Genomic DNA, 19,053 nt, shown 5'->3' with positions numbered 1-19,053 from the left:
CCCCCCCGAGTATGGAGACTACCCAATGACTGCGGGGCCTTCACATTCGTGGTGGAGGCCCCGCAGTTGCGGGGTTAATTTCCACACTTGGGGCGGAATCTCCATAATGAGACTTCGGACTGCGGAAATCACAAGATCACATCTTGTTACTTTTGTCATTCTTTTCGTGATACATCAGCCACATGGGAAAGAATGTGAAGGCAGTGTACAAAATCATGTAGGACATTCAAGGACCTTGTAGAAACAGGTGCAACTTACTTTTTTGGCATAGATAGAATATTCATCCGCCCGAACGCATTTATATCCTACATCCTGGAAGTACAGGCCTTCTTTTCTTGTCAATGAAGGGTTCTTGAAAGCATCAATTAAGATATGGATTAGCTGCGATGACACCTGCAGGAATATAGGAGACAATTATATATAAAAAATGATGAGAAATCAGGCAAATGATGCACCACTAAACACATGCTCACAATTGTGCCAGGGATAATTGTTGCACTTATTAAGCAATGATGTTCTATACTTTTGTGACAACGATTATGTGTTGCATGTCTTTGTTCATCTGCTAAAATATGTGATTGATGTGCACGGGGGTCCTTTCTTGCTGGTTTACTTGTATTGTGGTGCTAAGTGCACCACTTCACTGCCACCTTGCTTGTTTGGAAGAGGCACAGTTTTCTCGAAAGAAGAGGGCCAGAGGAGCTGTCCAGGGGTGTTGAAGGATAAAGGATGTGGTCTCAGGCATTTAAGTCATTAGAGACGCCAAAGGTTTGCTCTGCTCCATAGAATATTAGGATGAACATGGATCCCTTGCTGCTTAGCATTGCCAGGTCTCTGTGACAGAGATATCCTAGACAGAGACGGTGGTCTCTTCCAAAAGCCTGTGACTGTGCATAGGAACAGCTATGCCAATGTTTGTCCCATTTTCTCATTGAGAACAAGGTGAGGTAAGTGGTGAGGTGTGTAACTGGTATTAATTAGGGTTGCACAAAGTTTTTATTACTAGAGTGAAGTTTTGTGTAGTTCTAGAATATTTGCCTACACGCACTTAACAGTTTCTTGGTTTTTCTTCAGCTACACCTGAACAGATTTTTCATCCTGCAAGTGTTTGTGGCGTTGAAGATGGAGTACCTGCTGCTAGGTGGGGACAGATAAGTGCTCCTGCCCGGTGTACCTCTTGATGACTACAGAGGACATCGTCCCTCCCCAGACTGGATGGCGTGTATACCCTTAGTGAGGGTTTACTAGCACAAAGAGCAGGAAGGATTCACACTGGTCCTTCTACTGCATGGTTTTAACTTTTTACTATTGACTATTTGTTATTCAAGGTCTTTAGGAATCCTTATCCCTGACGAATTTCTCAGCTGATATAGACCACTTAGAATAGGGCAGAAACATGTTGTTGATTAGATGATGGTCTTATCTGATTCCAAAGGGTAGTTGGTTTAGATGCACCAGAGATCATCACTAATAAAGGTGAAAACCCAGTTACCTCTCGGTACTTTTAACTTTAGCTGGATCCCCACGTTTTATCCAGGAAATTATCTTATTGAAGAACTCTCTTCATCATATTTACTAGGAGGTCAAGTGTGCCCTGGTGGTATTGTCCTCCAAGGACGGGGGGGGGGGGGAGAATTGCCGATGATACAGCATATAAAATTATGTGAGCGAGGCTTCCTCTTCAAATAAGATTGGTCTTTCTTCTCCTCTTGGGCTTACCCCATCCATGCCAGAATCTTGGTAATTTAGGTATCAGTGATTCGTACCATAACACTGATAAATACAGCGTTATAGAAGCCACCATACCTTTATGTGTTTTGGGACTGAAGATAGAGGCCTGTTTTTCACTAGAGAACTGTAAAAAATTGCGGGCTTTCTGTTTGAAGGTATATATCATGCTTACCTTTTCTTCCAGACAAACTCGATGTTCATCAGGGAACCATACATCAAATCACTCAATGCTGAAAATTGTAGACTGTACAATGTTAAATCTCAGCAAAAGTGCCACTTCCAACGCTCGAAAACCCAGCTTGGTTGTGTAGAACTTCACAGCCTTCACTTATTTATTCGTAGTGTTTGAGAGAAATGTGTGAAGGATGAAAGAAAAAAAGCTTTGCAACTTCACACACACCCAGTGTCAATGTAATACTATTTTTAAATGGATTTGGGTTTTTGGTTATTAATATGTACAAAAATGTATTTCTTTATGTCATCTGTGCTGAGGGGCTCCTGAAGAGAAGACTGTCTCAGATGATAAACATATATAATATAGAAATGACACCTGTAATATGTGTTAGATATAAAGGTGGCTGTAGCCATTTATCGAAATGAACTCTAAACATGAAAAAATATAAAGTATATTGCATCTACTCTGGATTCAGGACTACATTGTTTTCAATAACCCTTCTAAACATTTTGAAACGGGCGCATCCTTTGTCGAGGACATTCCTTGGACAAGTTTCTTGGCTTCAATCAATGTGACTGACCACTGTTTATTGGGAATGCAACAGAAAGAAGTTTCAAACTACTTAACCTCACAAAACATTTTTTGAGTTTTCAGTGAAACGAACAAGAAGTTGTACTTTCTAACGCAAAGTGTCACCACCTCACAAAAGAATGGTCAGTCTTAGGAGATTCTCTTTGGCACAGGAAGTGAGTGTGTGTGTGTGTGTGAGCTTCAGATGCCAATCTGCCTGGGAAGATCCCTGACTCCAACCACCACAGTGTCTGCACAGAGACATTACCGTCTCCCAAGAGACCGGAGCAGAGTGCTTCCAGGTCACCGCCCAGAAGTTCCCACCTCTTCATGGAGCACTACCCTTGACCTTCCCCCAATAATTGCATTTTCCCAGGAGCCATGCCCCCTGTTCAGTGCTCCACTGCCCTCGAACAAGGTTCGCCCTCTACAAATAGCAGCAGATCTACTTATGGAATGTGTAAAGAATGTTCTGAACCTATTTCGTCGGCGGACCATGACTTACACAGTGGACACTTCACTGATGTCAACATGGCTCTAGTTGCCAAATTCCTAGGAATGTAGTTAGAATGAAAAATCATTCCAGCCTCTGCAATGGCAAGTAGGGTTGATAGCCATATTATATTGTAGAATAGCCATGTGATGAATCTCTGCTTTCTATGGTGAACCTAATGAGGGGCCACATAACATTTAAAGCAGTTGTTCTAGTGAAGTGCGTGGATAGCAATGTGGAGAGAGAAGAAACACAAGAACATATGCACCAACACACATCTTGAGTATGAGGTACATTCGGAGACAATTTAAACAAAACATTTAGACCTTTTTAAGCATCCAGGTGGTGTGTGTTGGCAAGACTTTAGGCCTCATTCTGAGTGCTCCGATTGTCCAGATTTCAGAGCTTGCTCCAGAATCCGGATTACAAAATGTGTGCAAATTCACACTCAGGGCCCGATTCACCTAGGCCTCTGTGCTTGTGGCGGAGGCTTGCGGACATGGCGAAGGCCCACAGTCTTGGCGGGGTACCCGCACGCGTGGCGGAATTTCTGCAATGAGAAACTGCAATGCGGAGGTCCTGTCACGACTGCAGAGGCTCTTCGTGAATCGGGCCCTCTGTGCTTTTCCCCCCTTTAACACATTTCACCAGGTGTTTGTTCTTTTATGAGATTGGAAACCCAGATCTAGTCATCCTATTCACACTTTGATCTGAACTCTCATTGTATTGGGTGGCTTGGATACTGCTGAAGGGCCGCACTATCATCTCAGTCAACATTTAGGCAGGGACTTTGCAGCGTTAGCCCTTCTTTCGAACTACGAGTGCAGTTAGGCACAATGAGGCCCACTACTATTCCTTCATGGCCGTAATTTGATAACAGTGACGACTATCTTCCTTATTGTCTGTAAAAACCCACGCTCTTCTGAGAGGGACTATTACACCCGTTGCCAGGTCAGTCCCATGGATAGCGCTCTACTGCTCAACCCTTCCCCCTCTGCTGTTCAACCGTTTTCTGGTACCTCAGGTTCATCGTTTACATTGTATCAGTGTTGCCAGGCACAATGTTACGAAGGCACAATGTTACGAAGGCACAACCCCCCAGTGCAGCGCAGATGCATGACCCCCCCACTCAGTCATAACTGCATTGTTATTAGTTTACATATTTCTTTCGTAATATAGGGCATTTAACCCATGTTATTGCACTCTACAGCATTTTTCCAAAGGTGGTAGAGTTGTCGGCTTTCGAGTCAGTACATTCATCAGATAAAATCAAGTAAAAGCAGGGCATACAGTGGTTACAATGACATATTGCTGCTGAGCAATTGAGAATGAAGTCTTTGAGAGACTAATATAGTAATAATAAATATCTTAGCCAATGGCATGGAAAACCCCACCAGATTATAGTCAGAACAGGGTACCGCCAACTGGGCTTCGACCTCCATCTCCATGCAGTTAGAAAAGATGGGATCTAATATATGACCAATTGATGGGTGGGTCGCATGGTTTTGAGATCTAGCTGGAGAGCAGCTAATTCCTGACAGAGGGATTGCACTTCGGTGTTCGTATGGGAGTCAAAGTGTATATTAAGATCGCCCAGAATAATCAAATTACTATGGCGCAATGCTGGTTGGACCACCGTCTTAACCAGAGTCGAGAAAAAATTAGTCGCCGGGCCAGGGAGCCGATTAAAACCATTCAAATTTTTAAAACACAGAGGTTATGCATCCAAAACAGACAATTTATATATGCCAAGCATATGTTGTGTGTTTGAAACTTAAAAGCAGGTTCTAAATATATAAGCCAAAGAATATGAACATGTCACCGTATCAATAAATTTCACATAACGATTGCATCCGGAAAATTAGTGAATGTTCAGTTACCGAAATTGCTTAGGCCAAAACTGCTTTTCCCACACAAATCCGGAGCCGGAGCACAATATGTGGGCCAGTGATTCCTTGAGTAAGGGCAGTACCGGCAGGATTCTCCTGCCCATATAAATTTCCATCTTTGGACCATTTCCACCACATCGTATAGACCCATTCTCAATGTTAAACCTTAATTTATAGGATTTTGACAAAAGGATCCGCAAATTAAATTGTGGAGTCCACTCACCATAGGTAATTACCACAAATCAGTCGTAAGACTGGGATTTTAATGTGGAAATGTCATTTTTTATTGATTGTTTTTTTATGGTTTTACGTAGAAGGCTTTTGAATGAGTCATATGAGATGTTCAAAGCCCAAGGGGAGGTCATTTGTAGTTTGGTCAGAGTTGTCCGAAGGCCTGATACCAAGGTGATGAAGATAATTTGAATATTTCCTAACCTAGATGGAATTTCAAAGTGCCGGCATCTGCGTGTTTCTAGTTTGAACCACAGTTTCAAAAGATTGGCCTGCTGTCACAATAATTCTAATCAAATCTGTGATTCCCTGGAGGAATTAGGCATCACCATCTAGCTTGAATCCAGTGGCGCGATGAGCACGGGACCCATGTCTGGGCATACCCTTCCCACTTAGGGTGACAAAAGCAAAAGGAACAAATGATGGACGGAGTGCTGAACAGGGTCAAGACTGATTTGCATATAGTTGGGTACAAACTGGGGTGCCGCAGTGAGCAAATGAGCGATGGATTTAACCTATTGAACTGGGGGTGAATGTTTGATTCATTCAGCATTCCATCCATAATTTGTTGCTGCAGCACTTTTCGCCCTAAGTGGGATGGGTATGCCCAGACGTGGGTCTTTTACTCGCTGTGCCACTGGATTCAAGCTAGCCTGGCTGATAAGGATTGTTACCCCGAAACCAGTCCAAGGATGCTTGTTTCCAGTCTAGGGAGGACCTGGCTTGGTAGTTCGGGCTAGACTGTTCCCCTAAGGAACAGGGTCAAGACTGATTTGCATATGGCTGGGTCCAAATTGGGGTGGAGTAGTGAGCAAGAACATGATGGATTTAACCCAGATCTCTTGACTGGGGGTGAATGTTTGAGACAGTCAGCATTCTGTCCACAGCACTTTTTGCCGTAAGTGGGATGAGTATGCCCAGACGTGGGTCTCTTGCTCGCTGTTCCACTGAATTCATGCTAGCCTGGCTGATAAGGGGTGTTTATCCCAAAACCGGTCCCAGGATGCTTTTTTTCCAGGCTAGAGAGGACCCAACTTGGCATTCGGGCTGGGCTGGGTCCAAGCTAGGGTGGCGTAGTGAGAAAAAGAACAATGGATTTAACCCAGATCTCTTGACTGGGGTAAATGTTTGAGTCATTGAGCATTTCGTCCATCATTTGCTTCCGCAGCACTTGCTTCTATCTACATCGCTTGGTCCTTGGCACTATGCCCTGTAATTACCATAAACTACTGAAGGGGCGTTCAGTTGGACGCTCTGGCCCAAAGTGCAAGTTCCACTAAAGTGCTGTGGGTGGTGCTCATATGAATGCTCGTATGGATATGTGTGCTCACCTTCACCCTCCTTGTTTACCTCTTCCTGGGGTGTTTAATACACCCCTGTTGAGCCCACTTGTCTGAGAGTAAAGCTGTGTTTGATCATCTGGGTTGGGATAGCTGGCTGGAAAAAGGCAGGGTGGGCACGGAAGAGTGCTTTCAAGGCGCAGGGGGCCGAAAGTAGTGAGAGAGGCAGGAGGCGAAGGGGGAGCAGGAGAGGGTGTTTACACTCCTGAGCTTAGGGAGTTGCAATCAGGAGGGGGATGGCACAAATTGCACCAGCCTAACACCAGCTACCTCCATGCAGCACAAAGGGCCCGTAGCCTATTGCTGTCACTGCCGCACCACCGCCACCTGTAACCGTCAAAGGATCCATTCTCGCCTCCTGCCCCACACCGTCGTATCGGTACCCGACCTTGCTGGGGTGCTGGACGCTGGAACCGCAGAAGCAAAAGCCGCCGCTCAAGTCCCGAGTTCATCAGTTCAGAGCCTTGCCCCCACATAGGAGCAGGATGGAGCTAGGGCTCGTAGAGCAGGGCGAAACAACAGAGCACGTCAGACTGTTAGGAGCAGCCGCAGACTACGTAAGGTGTGATCAAGACCTGTGCGGGTCGAAACACGTCATCGTGTTTTCTGCCAAAATTAAAATTTGCTAACAGCATTTATTCTCCTGTGTGGCTCACCTTTCTCCCACGACACTGAACACAGAGTTCCTTTGGATATATATGTGCTATGGCAAGATACTGACTGCTAAGCTTGGGAGCCAAAATCTTCTCGCAAACATATTTAGATAACATAAGTTGGCTACACATCTCATTACAGATGTCAAAACCATAGTACCACCATTGTATATCAGAGACATACAAGTAGATGTTGAGATTTTACAGTGATCCAAGTCCAAGTCCTGGCAAACAAAGGCTCCCACGATGGTAGTGAGACTATCAGAGTATGTGACAGCATCTACACAGGTGCCTTTTTTGAGATTTGCTACTATATTCTAGGACCACTCTCTATTAAATCTTCTAGTTGTTCTTGTCTAGAACGATGTAGTAGTTTGTTTAGGAAGTGCTGTTTGAGGCTATGGTTGACCTTTCAGATGTGTGCTACTCGAAAATACTCCAAATTGCTTAGGTTTCCCACTAAGGAACATTTCAGTGTGGAGGACTTTCTGAATTTAGAAGTTTCAATCTTCAGCACTGCATGGCCTCCCATGATGCGAAAGCTATAGTTTCTGGGAGAGGAAATAAGGAGTGTTCAGATAGATTAATTTATCTCTAAGTGATGAAGGGCTTTGCAAATACAGCAGAGATCACTGGGAGCTATCTAAAGGATGTGAGGGCTGTGTGATGTGTTCAGGCCTTTTTTGCATTGTCTACCATTTCGGTAGCAGCACATAGAACCGCTTTGAGAGAAGCCAGTCAATATTTGAGTATTTACACTCTTTTGCAATTCATTACCTTAACTTAATTTTATTTTCAAACTTAAACCTAATTAAACTATGTTTAAGTGCTGCAGTAAGTGTGTGAAAACACTTGCCACCCTCACAATTTCTGTAGGGGGTATGGGTGAAGGATAAATTCTGGTGGTTCAGCGGACTAACGCATTCTCCATACGGATTCATGTTTGGCAACATGGTCACACGTTTAAATACAGGCAAGTCAAAGCAGCTATTCGTTGTTGTGTGGTCGATAAATCGAGTACCATTCATTTGGGCTATGATCAACATAAATCGAGTACCATTCATTTGGGCTATGATCCACCTACCCCCCACCACCCTCTGAAAAGCCCTTCCCTCCCCAAATCCATTTCTAGAAGGCTCATTCCGCTCTGTTGGTGGTCTCTCAGCACGATTGAGAAGTAGCACAGCTACTTCTCAATCGTGCTGAGAGACCACCAACAGAGCGGAATGAGCCTTCTAGAAATGGATTTGGGGAGGGAAGGGCTTTTCAGAGGGTGGTGGGGGGTAGGTGGCAGGGGGCCAGGTAAATATTTTTTAATTTTGATGAGGGGAAGGGTGAGGGTATCTCAAGGGTGGCAGGGATGGTTGGCAGAAGTCAATGTTTTTAAAATGCTGGAAGCAGAGACAGATGATTTTGGGGCAGGGGAAAATATAGAACATAAAATTACAGATATGTAAAATGTCCATCAATCACTACTTAGATAGCACAGCTTAACACCCCAGGAGGTATTGAGGCACGAAGGGCATGAAGGACATTAGTTGAAGAGCCATGTCTTGAGTTCCCTTCTGAAGTCAGAAAATGAAGGGAAGGTTCCGAGGTGGAGTGAGAGGTCGTTCAAGGACTTGGCAGTGGGGTAGGAGTAAGAGCGACCTCCACAATGGCTCCGCAGGATGCGGGGGATGTGTCTGAGGGCAATAGAGGCAGGTCGGAGTTGTCTGATCAGCTGGTGGATGGTCAGACGGTGGTTAATGTAGGAAGGTCCGGCGTTGTGGAGGGTCTTGTAGGTGTGAGTCATTGGCTTGAATTGGCATCTCTTCTGGATAAGGGGAACAAGTGGAGGATTCTGAAGTGGGAGGTGATGCTGGTTCGCTTGAGGAGGTCGAATAAGTCTGGCTGCTGCGTTCTGTATAGTCGGTAGTCACTTGAGGAGGTGGTCCCGGTGTAGAATATATATATCAGTAATTTAGTCAATGTGAATAAGAAGGATGCATTTCACCTCGGAGTTCTGAGTGTCATCATTAACAATTCGAGCTTCGCTCTCGTTCCCTTGATGTCACTCGAAATCCCTCAGTGAAAAATACCATAGTTATTACTCATCTATAATTCTAATAATTTCTAATCAGACAAATTCATTGGACAGGTGTATATTTCAGTCATTAGTAGCTCAACTTTCTTTCATACACTGCTACGCTATTTTTCTTGTATTCTATTACAGTTGCGGCTGCTGCCTAGAAGCAGCAGTGGGGTGGGCGGGGGCGAAACGGGGGAAATCAGATATACAAAAAAAAAAAAAAACACTTACCTCCCAGCTGGCGGCTAGCTGGCATCTGCCGCCTCTACTGTGTCCCGTCCTGACACGGCGCTCAGCCAGGGACTGGAGGGGTGGGCATGTTCTCCATGCAGGCTGTAATGCAGCCTGCATGGAGCACAGGGAAGTGCGCATGACAGTTTTGGGCGGCCCAAGAGTGCCGACCAAACAGTCATTGCGCACAGGAGTGTTCTACCACTCCTCCCCTGCTCTGCAGCCCCGTCCCCCTTACACATGCTGCCGCAGCAGGGGGACAAGATAAAATGATGATAACATTACGTTATTATCATTTTATTTTTTCCTTTCTTTTCCTGCTTCCTGGCAGTGGGGCGACACTCCTCCGCTTTAGCGGAGGAGCTGCCACTGTTCTATTAGCTTCACACAAGTAATTTATTTTAGGTCCACAGAGCATTAAGGTGACTTTTGTTTATCTCTGACCTTGTCGGAGGAAAACTGTCATCTCACTGGACATTTCATGTAGGGGTTAGAAGAGCTTGTACAAGCAGAACACCCAGTGTGAGTGTCAATTGGCATGTAGAAATAGTGTGGTGGCGAGAACTCATTTTTACAGATACTTTAATCGGAAGAGGGAGTCACACAGTTCTGTGAAGAAAGGGTCATGTTCTTTATGTAACTAGCACAACAACATAGCTTCAAATTGAGATAGCCTTTTGTGTCCTAAAGATTTGTTAAATTGGAGAGACGACCACAGATTGTTTCAGTGTCATAATAGTGTATGCAAAACCCGGCATGTAGGCGGAAAGTAACACCACTTGACGCGCCACAGTGGGCGGACACCACAGGAATCACTTGTCGCCAAATGTAGATTGGTTAATTAACGGAATATGAAGTAATGTCCAGAAATTACATTTATTTCTAGTATACAAAAGGCCCACTAATGGAGAATGATACAACGCAACCTCCAGTTACATAACAACTTGCATTACTCTTACAACATGCAATGTCGTGACATAGAATGTCATGACATGTGTGCACGTTCCCTACTGTACAACACTCACCCATGCCCTCGAGGCTGTACCCCTGTTTTGTCTCCAGTCTCAAAGAGTTGTGCCACATTCCCCAATCTTCATAGGTATCTTTGACTTTACAAGCCTGAGAAGCCATCTTTAGTATTCCTCACTCAGCATAATGGGGGAGGGGGAGTCGGTTTCACCGCAGCGCGCTTAGCCTCCTGCCATCACTCATCCACCCTCTGTGGGTGAGTCTCAGATGCAGTTGGTGGTGTTCTAAGACTACCCCTGTTAGAGCTTGTCATGAAGAGAGGGAGCCTTGATGAATCTTCGCCACCATATTGAAGTTATATACTTAGTAGTAAGATTCTGAACTACAAAGAAGGCTGTACACCCAAGCAATGGTATGGACAGTGGTTTTTGTGTAGTGAACTGCTATGTACACTGATGTCTAAAAGAGACTGCCCTTTTAAAGGCTCTATGGTTTTAAGACAAACCTGATCCTAGTCCTCACAAAGTCTTAAACCCTCGCCTTTATCGAGCTAAGTCAATAGTTTCAAGGAGTCAAGCGGGACTCACGAGATGAGCTTCATCAGTTTAACTCAATCTTCTTCGTGCCTTGCCTGCAGTTAGTTGAGGTGTCCACTTTTACTCGCAAACCCGGTCAACACAAAGAATCTAAGTCTGGCCTTCAGAATGCAATATTGATGGAAAGCGGTGATTGTAAAACTAAAACAGAACACTCACACTGCTGTTCCAAGTGTGTAGTGAACGTTATCTGCAATACACATGACAGATTAAGCCGGTGATGTGACCATCATTAAAAGTAGTGAGAGTGTGTAGGTGTCCAGAATCGATACACCTTCTGATAAAGGTACGAGTTCTACAGCAAGTAAAGAGAAAGGTGCATAATGCCTGGGCTGTGCCACAAAGAGTGCTCTTCAGAACAGCTCGCGTCTGCAGGTTTACATCCTAGACTCAACAGTGGTACTTCAGATGAAAGAGCCACCGATCCCAGCAGGATGTGTTACATGAAGTGCTGAGAGGTGCAAAGCCTTCGATAATGGAGGGAATTCCTGGGTTTTACCTACTCAGTACACTTATACTTTCCAAACTACCACTTTTAAGCAAAGCTGAGTGCACTATCTGCAGTAGAGTGTGTGAGATCTGAAGTGTGTCGTATACCTGGATTTGTCAAAACATTGTAACATTACCGGACAACGTGGATAAAGCCAAATGTCATGTTGATTTGACCATGGCATACCTAAAGGATTAGATCACCGATTCCACCCGGAACAAGAACACAGGGTGAGCCAATGGCAAACAAACAATTAAAATGATTGGTAAATAGATATTTTACTCTACAAAGTAGTATGAGCAAGTTGTTCATCTTCCACATATGTAATCTAATATATGACAGGCTTTCTAAAGTACCTATGTTATGGTTAACTAATGAAGACGGTGCTCTTAACAAGCGCTAATTAGCAATAACTACGTAGTTGATTTTGGGTGGGCGCAAAAGGGCTTACCCGGAAGTGCTCCGCAGACCCCCAGGTGTACGGGGCCTAGGTGCCCCCGATTTTGAATTATACTACTTTTTAGGACCTGCTTCAGTGGATAACCCAGTGGTGGGGTTACCACACGGGATCCCCCCATCCTGCTTTACGAGGCACCAGTTATCTGACTGGACGACAGAGGGACTGATCACGGTGGGTGACAAGTACCAATTGGGAGCCCTAATCTCATTGGAGGACATGATGACACAATGTGAGTTACCACCCAGGCCATTTCCTGGCATACCATGCTTTAGTACTGACGTTCAGGGACCTGTGGTCTGATAGCTGACAGGAGCCAGAGACCCATGCTGTTCTTCAGGTCCTGATGACACTGGGCACAGCGCGCCACTTGGTGAAGTGGTTCTACTGGGCGCAGCGGGAAATGGCCATCACACCCTTGACGAGAGTAAGCGGGAGCTGGGAGGCGCTGCTGGGGAGAGACCTCCGGGACTCTGAGTGGGGTGCGCTTTTTTCAGAAGCGTATTTCCAGACACACAAGGCTAAAATACATCCAGTTTAATTATATACACCTGACATACTTAATTCCTCATAGATTACTTAATTCCTCATAGATTACAGGTCATGTATGGGGGAGAGCTGAGAGCTTGCCCCAGGTTCAGGACACTGTGTGCGGATTTTGGATTTATGACATGGAGGTGCCCAGGTTTATGCCCTTTCTGTGACACTAGATTTGCAACCCTTAACAGGGTATCAGACAGTACAATTTTGTGCACAGCAGAAGTGCGCTTCTTAGAGTTGTTCCCCAGACCAAAGGCACGTAGAGCTGGCACCAGATTTGTGGACCTTGCTTTGGTGTCAACCAGGAGATGGATAACAATGCGATGTCTCTCTGGGGAGGGCCCAACAGTTGCATCATGGGAGAGGGATGTCACCATGTGGGCCAGGGCGAAGGAATGGGCCCTGATCAGAGACAATAAATGAGGGATCAGATAATGCCCACTGGCGGGTCTTTGGACAGAAATTCTGGAAGCCTGGGACAACAGGGGAGATTACCCTGGGGAAGACGATAGGGGCCAGACTGCATAGAGTGGTGGAGCAGAGGGCAGCCCTCAAGACTGTTTGGGAGAATAGTAGATACCTTTGATCAGAGGGTGATGACATTGGAGGCTTCGGTGTCATACAGTGAACCCCCCATCCATTTGGGGCGCAGTGACCCAGAGTGGAAAGCGTTATTGTTCCCCTTGGGGGTAGGTCATTCACTGATGAATAACCTCAAGGTGGGATCGAACTTGCTGGTGGATCTGTTGTCTTCTGACCGCACACTCCCCCCCGCCCCCCTTCCACACCCCGGTATACTAGACCATATGACCTAAGTCCCACAGAGGTGGGAGCTCACTTTTGGGTAATGCAAACTCAATTAAGGTTCAGGCCCTGAGGACTAGTTTGTTTTGCTTAAGCCTAGTTTAGGTTACTTATCTTTTATGTAATATGGCATTCCTATGGTAGGTCCTTCAACTCCCATTGGAGAGTACATACAGAAAGTAGTCCATGACACAGGATAGGAAAGTGGACAAAGGTGCTAACTAATCAAGCTGATGTCCATGAACATGGATTAAATATGGGCTACCTGAGTCTGGATACCACCAACAATGTACTACTCACCACATGTTGATTCTGTATTACAATTTGTGCTATCAAACGTGCTGTATTAATACTGTACTAATCATAGTGTTTTTTTCCTGCATCGACACAAATAATAAATGGGGAATTTGTGAATCTAACTGTATTATGTACAGGACTGCTCCAACACACATTTATGTAATATTGTCAAATGCCAATAAAAATATGTTTAAAAAAAGACTATGTAGTTGATATGACCAATCCATTCGTCTGAAACACAAGCTATATCTCTGCAATTTAAAAAACATAAGTTTACGCGACAATTTCTTTCCCATATCAGTCTGAGTCAAAGTCGATCTTGTATGTATAGTACTTAACAGTCATGTTTTATGACTTAGATATTGTATTCCATAAGTTATATTTGAAAATGTTTTATATTTTCAGACATTGAAAATATATACTGTGTTGGCCAATAAACAGAATTACACATACATTTGAGTTATTCAAATGATAAAATATTTATAAACATTTTTGGATGTATCTACTTTGTTTGTAAGTGTTTATGAAATAAAGGGCATTCCGTTTTATTTATAGTTGTGGTGTTTCTGAATCGTCAATAGAACTGGTGAGTCTTTATCAAAACTATATTTTTATAGTTTACAGTACTTAGTAGACGTAAGATAAAAGTTGATCATAAACAATACAACATAGAAGTCTAAACCTGTTTATGTAAACATATTGCATAAGGTTATTTATTTTTCAGTTTAAGCAGGGACTGAAGAAGTCTCTCTGGGAGCAACTCCTCAATTATTTTATAGAATTATTACAAAGCTAAATGGGAAATCCCTAAGGAGTGGTACCAAAACAGCAAACCCTTGTGGAATGGCTAGGCTCTTTCCGGCGTTTCAAAGTTATGTTTATCGTGTGTGGTTACATTATGGAATAAAAAAGAGTTTAACATGTCACTAGGTTCAGACATTTAGGTTGAGGATTAGTGAAAAGGTGCCTAGCCATGGCTTAGAAATCATACAAAGGGCCAAAAAAATAAGAACTCTGGTGCTGTGTAAATGGGTGATAGTTGAAGATCTCAAAAACACAAGTGGAGGAAAGAACTGGTGATCATGGTGAACTGAATATTTGGGATTATGCCATCACACATAGAATGACCTGCATGATGGGCTTCCACCATAACTTTCTTTAATGTCCAAATAATGTCAAGAAAGAAAAAAAGACCCAACCCTGTTCAGTCAGAGTTACATTCAATATTTCGGCTGTCTGATGATTGGAGCACGACTTATAGATCCTGGCCATAGAAAAGAAAATCTGACCGTGAGAGGTAAGGGCTGGTAAGCTTGAGGTCATCACCTGCTAGATGGCAGATGTGTCCACAGAAAGCAAAGAGAAGTGATTTACTGGATGCTCTTAGTGCTACCTCGAGTGAAAGGCGAGGAACTGGCTGGAGACAAGTGGACGCACTGATTTATGAACTCAGTGAGGCAAACATCAGACCTGTAAACCGAAGGTGAGGAGTTATGGCAACCACTTATGCGGGATATGGAAGGGCGCTGAGGTGGTGGATCCCGCGCACTATCGGGGACCATCCCGATGAGCATCCCTCATTGCTGGTAGTTGACAAAATCAATCTTGTAGGCATATAATAGGAGACAGTGGCCCACTAGAAGAAACCTGATGTGGCCCAGTGGTATGCTGAGACACACGAAGTTCAATATTGTAGTTCATGCCTGTAGAGCACATTAAACTGAGAGGCTGGCTTTACTGAATTGTATACTGAGACACTGATCACATAGCTAAAGAGATAGGAAACTGTGATAACTCTTCCTAAATTAACTTTAGGATGATACGCTGAATGGCGGGGATAGAGTGAATTTGTTCACTCTACAATGCTGATAACATGTGAAAAGCACAAACACACAACTTGAACCCCGAAAGGAATCATCAATTTCTCTTCTCTGACCTTTTTTTATCTATATTTAGTGTGTTTTTGGTCAGCCCCTTGCTCGTGATTAGATGGCTTTGTTGTGTGTGTCTGCTGTATGCTCTTGATGGGATGGCTTTCCTCCCTATTCCTGTGTTTGACCTGCCACTGGCGTAGCTAGGGGGGGGCGAGGGGGGCGGTCCGCCCCAGGCGGCACAATTTTGGGGGTGGCCGCGCGGCACTGGTCGCCTGTTGCGGCCGTGGCGGCCTTTATAATTTATTTTGGTACACTGTGTCCCCAAATAAATTATAACGGATGCCGCGGCCGCAACCGATCACCAGTGCCGCGCGCGCGGGCGCGACCCAGTTTGAAAGTGTGCGCTGAGCGCACTTAGCACTTACCAGCCTCCAGGGCCGTCAATCACTCTTGTAGCGCGAGCGCTACCAATGACGGCCCTGGGCAACGTAAAAAAAACCCATGAATTTAGTTTGGCCAGCCCTGCCCTCGCGATGAGAACGGCGTAGCAGTGATGCGTCACGCGCTTCACGCTACGCGCTCTCGCGCTCATTCTGGCCTGGGGGCAGTCTGCTGATATCTGGGTGATGTGATGGCGCTGGAGACAGGTCTGGCGGCTAAAGAAGTTCGAAACAACCTCGCCCCTGCCTGCCATAGAGACCCTGGAAGTGGAACGAGTCACGAGTGAGGTAAGAGAAGAGTTTTCTTACAGGGCTTTAAGTGTGATGAAAAAACTAGGGGGGCGGGGGGGGTGTCTCACAAAGGGGGGTGGCCGATTTAATTAAGGACGTGGCTTTAAAACACTTACCCTTAGCATAGTGTGCCGCCTGACTTGTATTTTGCTGTTTGTCATTGCATTCAGCTATGTGATACAAGAAGTAACACCATACCTACAACCATATTGCCAGCACTCCCTTCTTTGATAACCGTTGCTGGCATATTTTTCAGTTTTTTCCCCATGCATAGAGCGAAAGAAAAAAAACAGACTGGTAGTTTGCAAACTACTGGGGGTCTCTCTTGCCATCTCAATAGAGGACGCACTCTTACTACGTCATCACAAGGCCTTTCCCCCTCTACCTTTGCTTCTGCCTCCCTTAGGTGGGTGCTGCTTCTCTCTGCATAGTGGGCTGTTATCAGGACTTCCACAAAGCATGTGAACAGTGTGATCACCAATACAAAAGTCTTCACTGGCTATTCGCACAACAGCTGTTTTCTAAGTTTTGGTCGTAAACCTGGAGGACAACTAGATTTTTAAATATATATATATTTATTTATTTTCTTTTATTCCCAGTGATGCTTTGGATAAAGTAGCCCCAAGAGAAATCTTGTCATAGCTTCAGAACGAGCCATTTTGTGTTTTCAGACAGATATCGAGTTGTGAGAAATCTGGCATGGGAGGTGGGGTACAGGCAGCCACAGTCTCTTGTACCCAGAGGGAGTTGTGCTGTGGATGCCTACATGTTGCCGCCCTTCAGATATTTACATGCTCCCCAGAGATCTGAAGCAGAGCACACTTCTTTCACTTATTCCAGAAATAGGGATGCTCTAGTTTGTATCATTGCTGCTTTCGGATCATCGCTGCAATTACTGCCCAAGTGATGAATAATGTAAATAAAACTGATTCATTTTTATTTTTTTGATACCTACGACCAGGCCCGGTTCTAGAGGGTGGGCCAGGCCCACCCAAGGATTGCCCTGGCCCACCCTAGGCCATTGTGAACTGGAAAATGAGCGTTTTTCATGATAATCCGATGATCCGAATGTCTCACAGTGTCTTGAAGCCCCATTGTGCCCTGCTGCTCTCTTTTTGAATTGCAAGCGCAGCAACATTGTGGTATTATCACCAGGGCTTTAAGTGGAAGCTTTTTCAATATTATATGTAACAAGCCATAGTTGCAGCTTAGTTATCTTATGCAACTAATAACCATTGACAAAGCCAATAGTCCTGACTTGTTGTAGGCTAGAATAGTAGTATAGAAGGTTAATATGCCTGCAAAGCACATCATGTAATATGCAGATGACAGATTTTTTTTTATGTAGTTGGGTAAGGTTACTGCTTTGAACACCGATCCTTTTGTTACTTGCAGTTCATACATAGTAAACCTTTTAATATAGCACAGTGAGCTATTTAGGATATGTGACTGCTACAACTTTTAACCCTCACTGACTCATGCAACACATCTTGTACACTGATTTACACGCTTGCATGATTTTTTTTCAATCTGTATGTTATGTAAATCGCTCTGACACTGCATAGGGATGTGTAGCATTATAAAAGAAAGTAAAATAGTGCTATTTAAATTGTGTGTAAATACTGGGACCGACCAACACATCTGAGATACTTACAGTTCATGCACTTACATAAAGGGGCCTAACAAAGTCAAAAGCATGCCTCTCTTAAGTACCTGTGAAGAGATAACCAGCTGTGTGCTTTTGTTTCCCTCCGTTGTATTTACATTTAAATGTGAAGTTCCAGGCCACTCGATCAAAAGGAGGCCTAAAGGCCCCTTAACTTGCCCTTTATCGTTGTTCCAGCTGGAGATAAATATGAAAAAAAAACCTTGCTGCCTGCACGTTGCTGCTGGGAATGAAAAGCAGACAATGTGCAGGTGCTGCTGAACTTGTCTAGGAGTCTGAAAATTACACCTGGACAAGTTCAGCATATTTCTGTGGGGCCAACTTCTTGGCAGGGTGGACAGCGTTCACCCTGTGAAAATAATGGGTGGACGCTGTGCACCCCGGAATTGTGCCCTGGTTGGTGTCTTTCAGTGGCTGCATGGTTGTTTCAGTCCGAGTCCTGGCGATTCACAAATAGAAACTTACCTAGACTTTTACTTGCTCATCTACTAATGTAACAGACAGGATAAAACCCTGAGTAGGAACCAAATGGCTATCTATACATCATCCTGAGCAGTAGTTAATGCAAAATTAATTCACACAAGCTTTTGGATTTTGGAGTGTATTTTTATCCAAGGCGAGGGGTTAGTCGACCAGTGGCTCTGACAATTTCTTTTGGTCATAGAAGTCAAGGTGTTTGAAAGAATGACAAGCTGGGACGTGTGCAAGCCTTGCAGTTCTTTACTTGACACATTATTATTATTTTACTGTTCTTGTAGACTTTTAACACTGTTGGTTACCATGAAAGTAATGTGAAAACAAAATCGCAGAAAAATGTAATGTTTCTGGTTTCTTCTGAATATTCAAGGAGTGCCGCAGCGCTGGAGCAGTTTGTCCCGGGTCTTGGATAGAGTTGAACATGCTCCCATGGCTCCTACAGCTGTGTTTGAGGATTGTGATGATAATGCGTCGCCCCTCCCTGTTTTTTAGCTTTGGGCCCCCGGGCAGGCTGTGCACCATGTGTGTTCTGAGGCTGCTATGAAGGAGAGATGCACTATTAAAAGCTGTTTTTGGGTCCCAGGAGCACACGTTTTTTCATTCCCTGGAGTTGGTTGCTAGTGCTTAAAGTAATGACAGGGCGCGACACCTGGTTGTTGTCTTTGGGCCACCAGAGTGGGCTTTGTATCTGGTCTGTGTTGGCAAGGTGGAGCTGACTGACCCCTTTGTGCTGCGTTTAGTTCTAAGGGCACACAGTGAGTCATTCCC

The 19,053-nt window shown here is 44.5% G+C and overlaps 1 protein-coding gene across 2 annotated transcripts in view; it reads right to left on the bottom strand.

Annotated features, from left to right (window-relative positions):
• PFN4 (profilin family member 4) overlaps positions 1–19,053 on the bottom strand; it is an 85,794-nt gene that overhangs the window by 44,222 nt on the left and 22,519 nt on the right. For both annotated transcript variants that reach the window (XM_085609158.1, XM_085609159.1), the window contains exon 3: positions 259–393. In XM_085609158.1, the coding sequence (XP_085465284.1) occupies positions 259–393 (135 nt within the window). The remainder of the gene's footprint in view (positions 1–258; positions 394–19,053) is intronic.

This window comes from Triturus cristatus, chromosome 6, assembly GCF_964204655.1.
Source record: "Triturus cristatus chromosome 6, aTriCri1.1, whole genome shotgun sequence".
In the NCBI taxonomy this organism is placed as follows: Eukaryota; Metazoa; Chordata; class Amphibia; order Caudata; family Salamandridae; genus Triturus; species Triturus cristatus.
The sequence above is the reverse complement of the archived record's forward strand: the minus strand, read 5'-3'. Positions and strand labels throughout refer to the sequence as shown.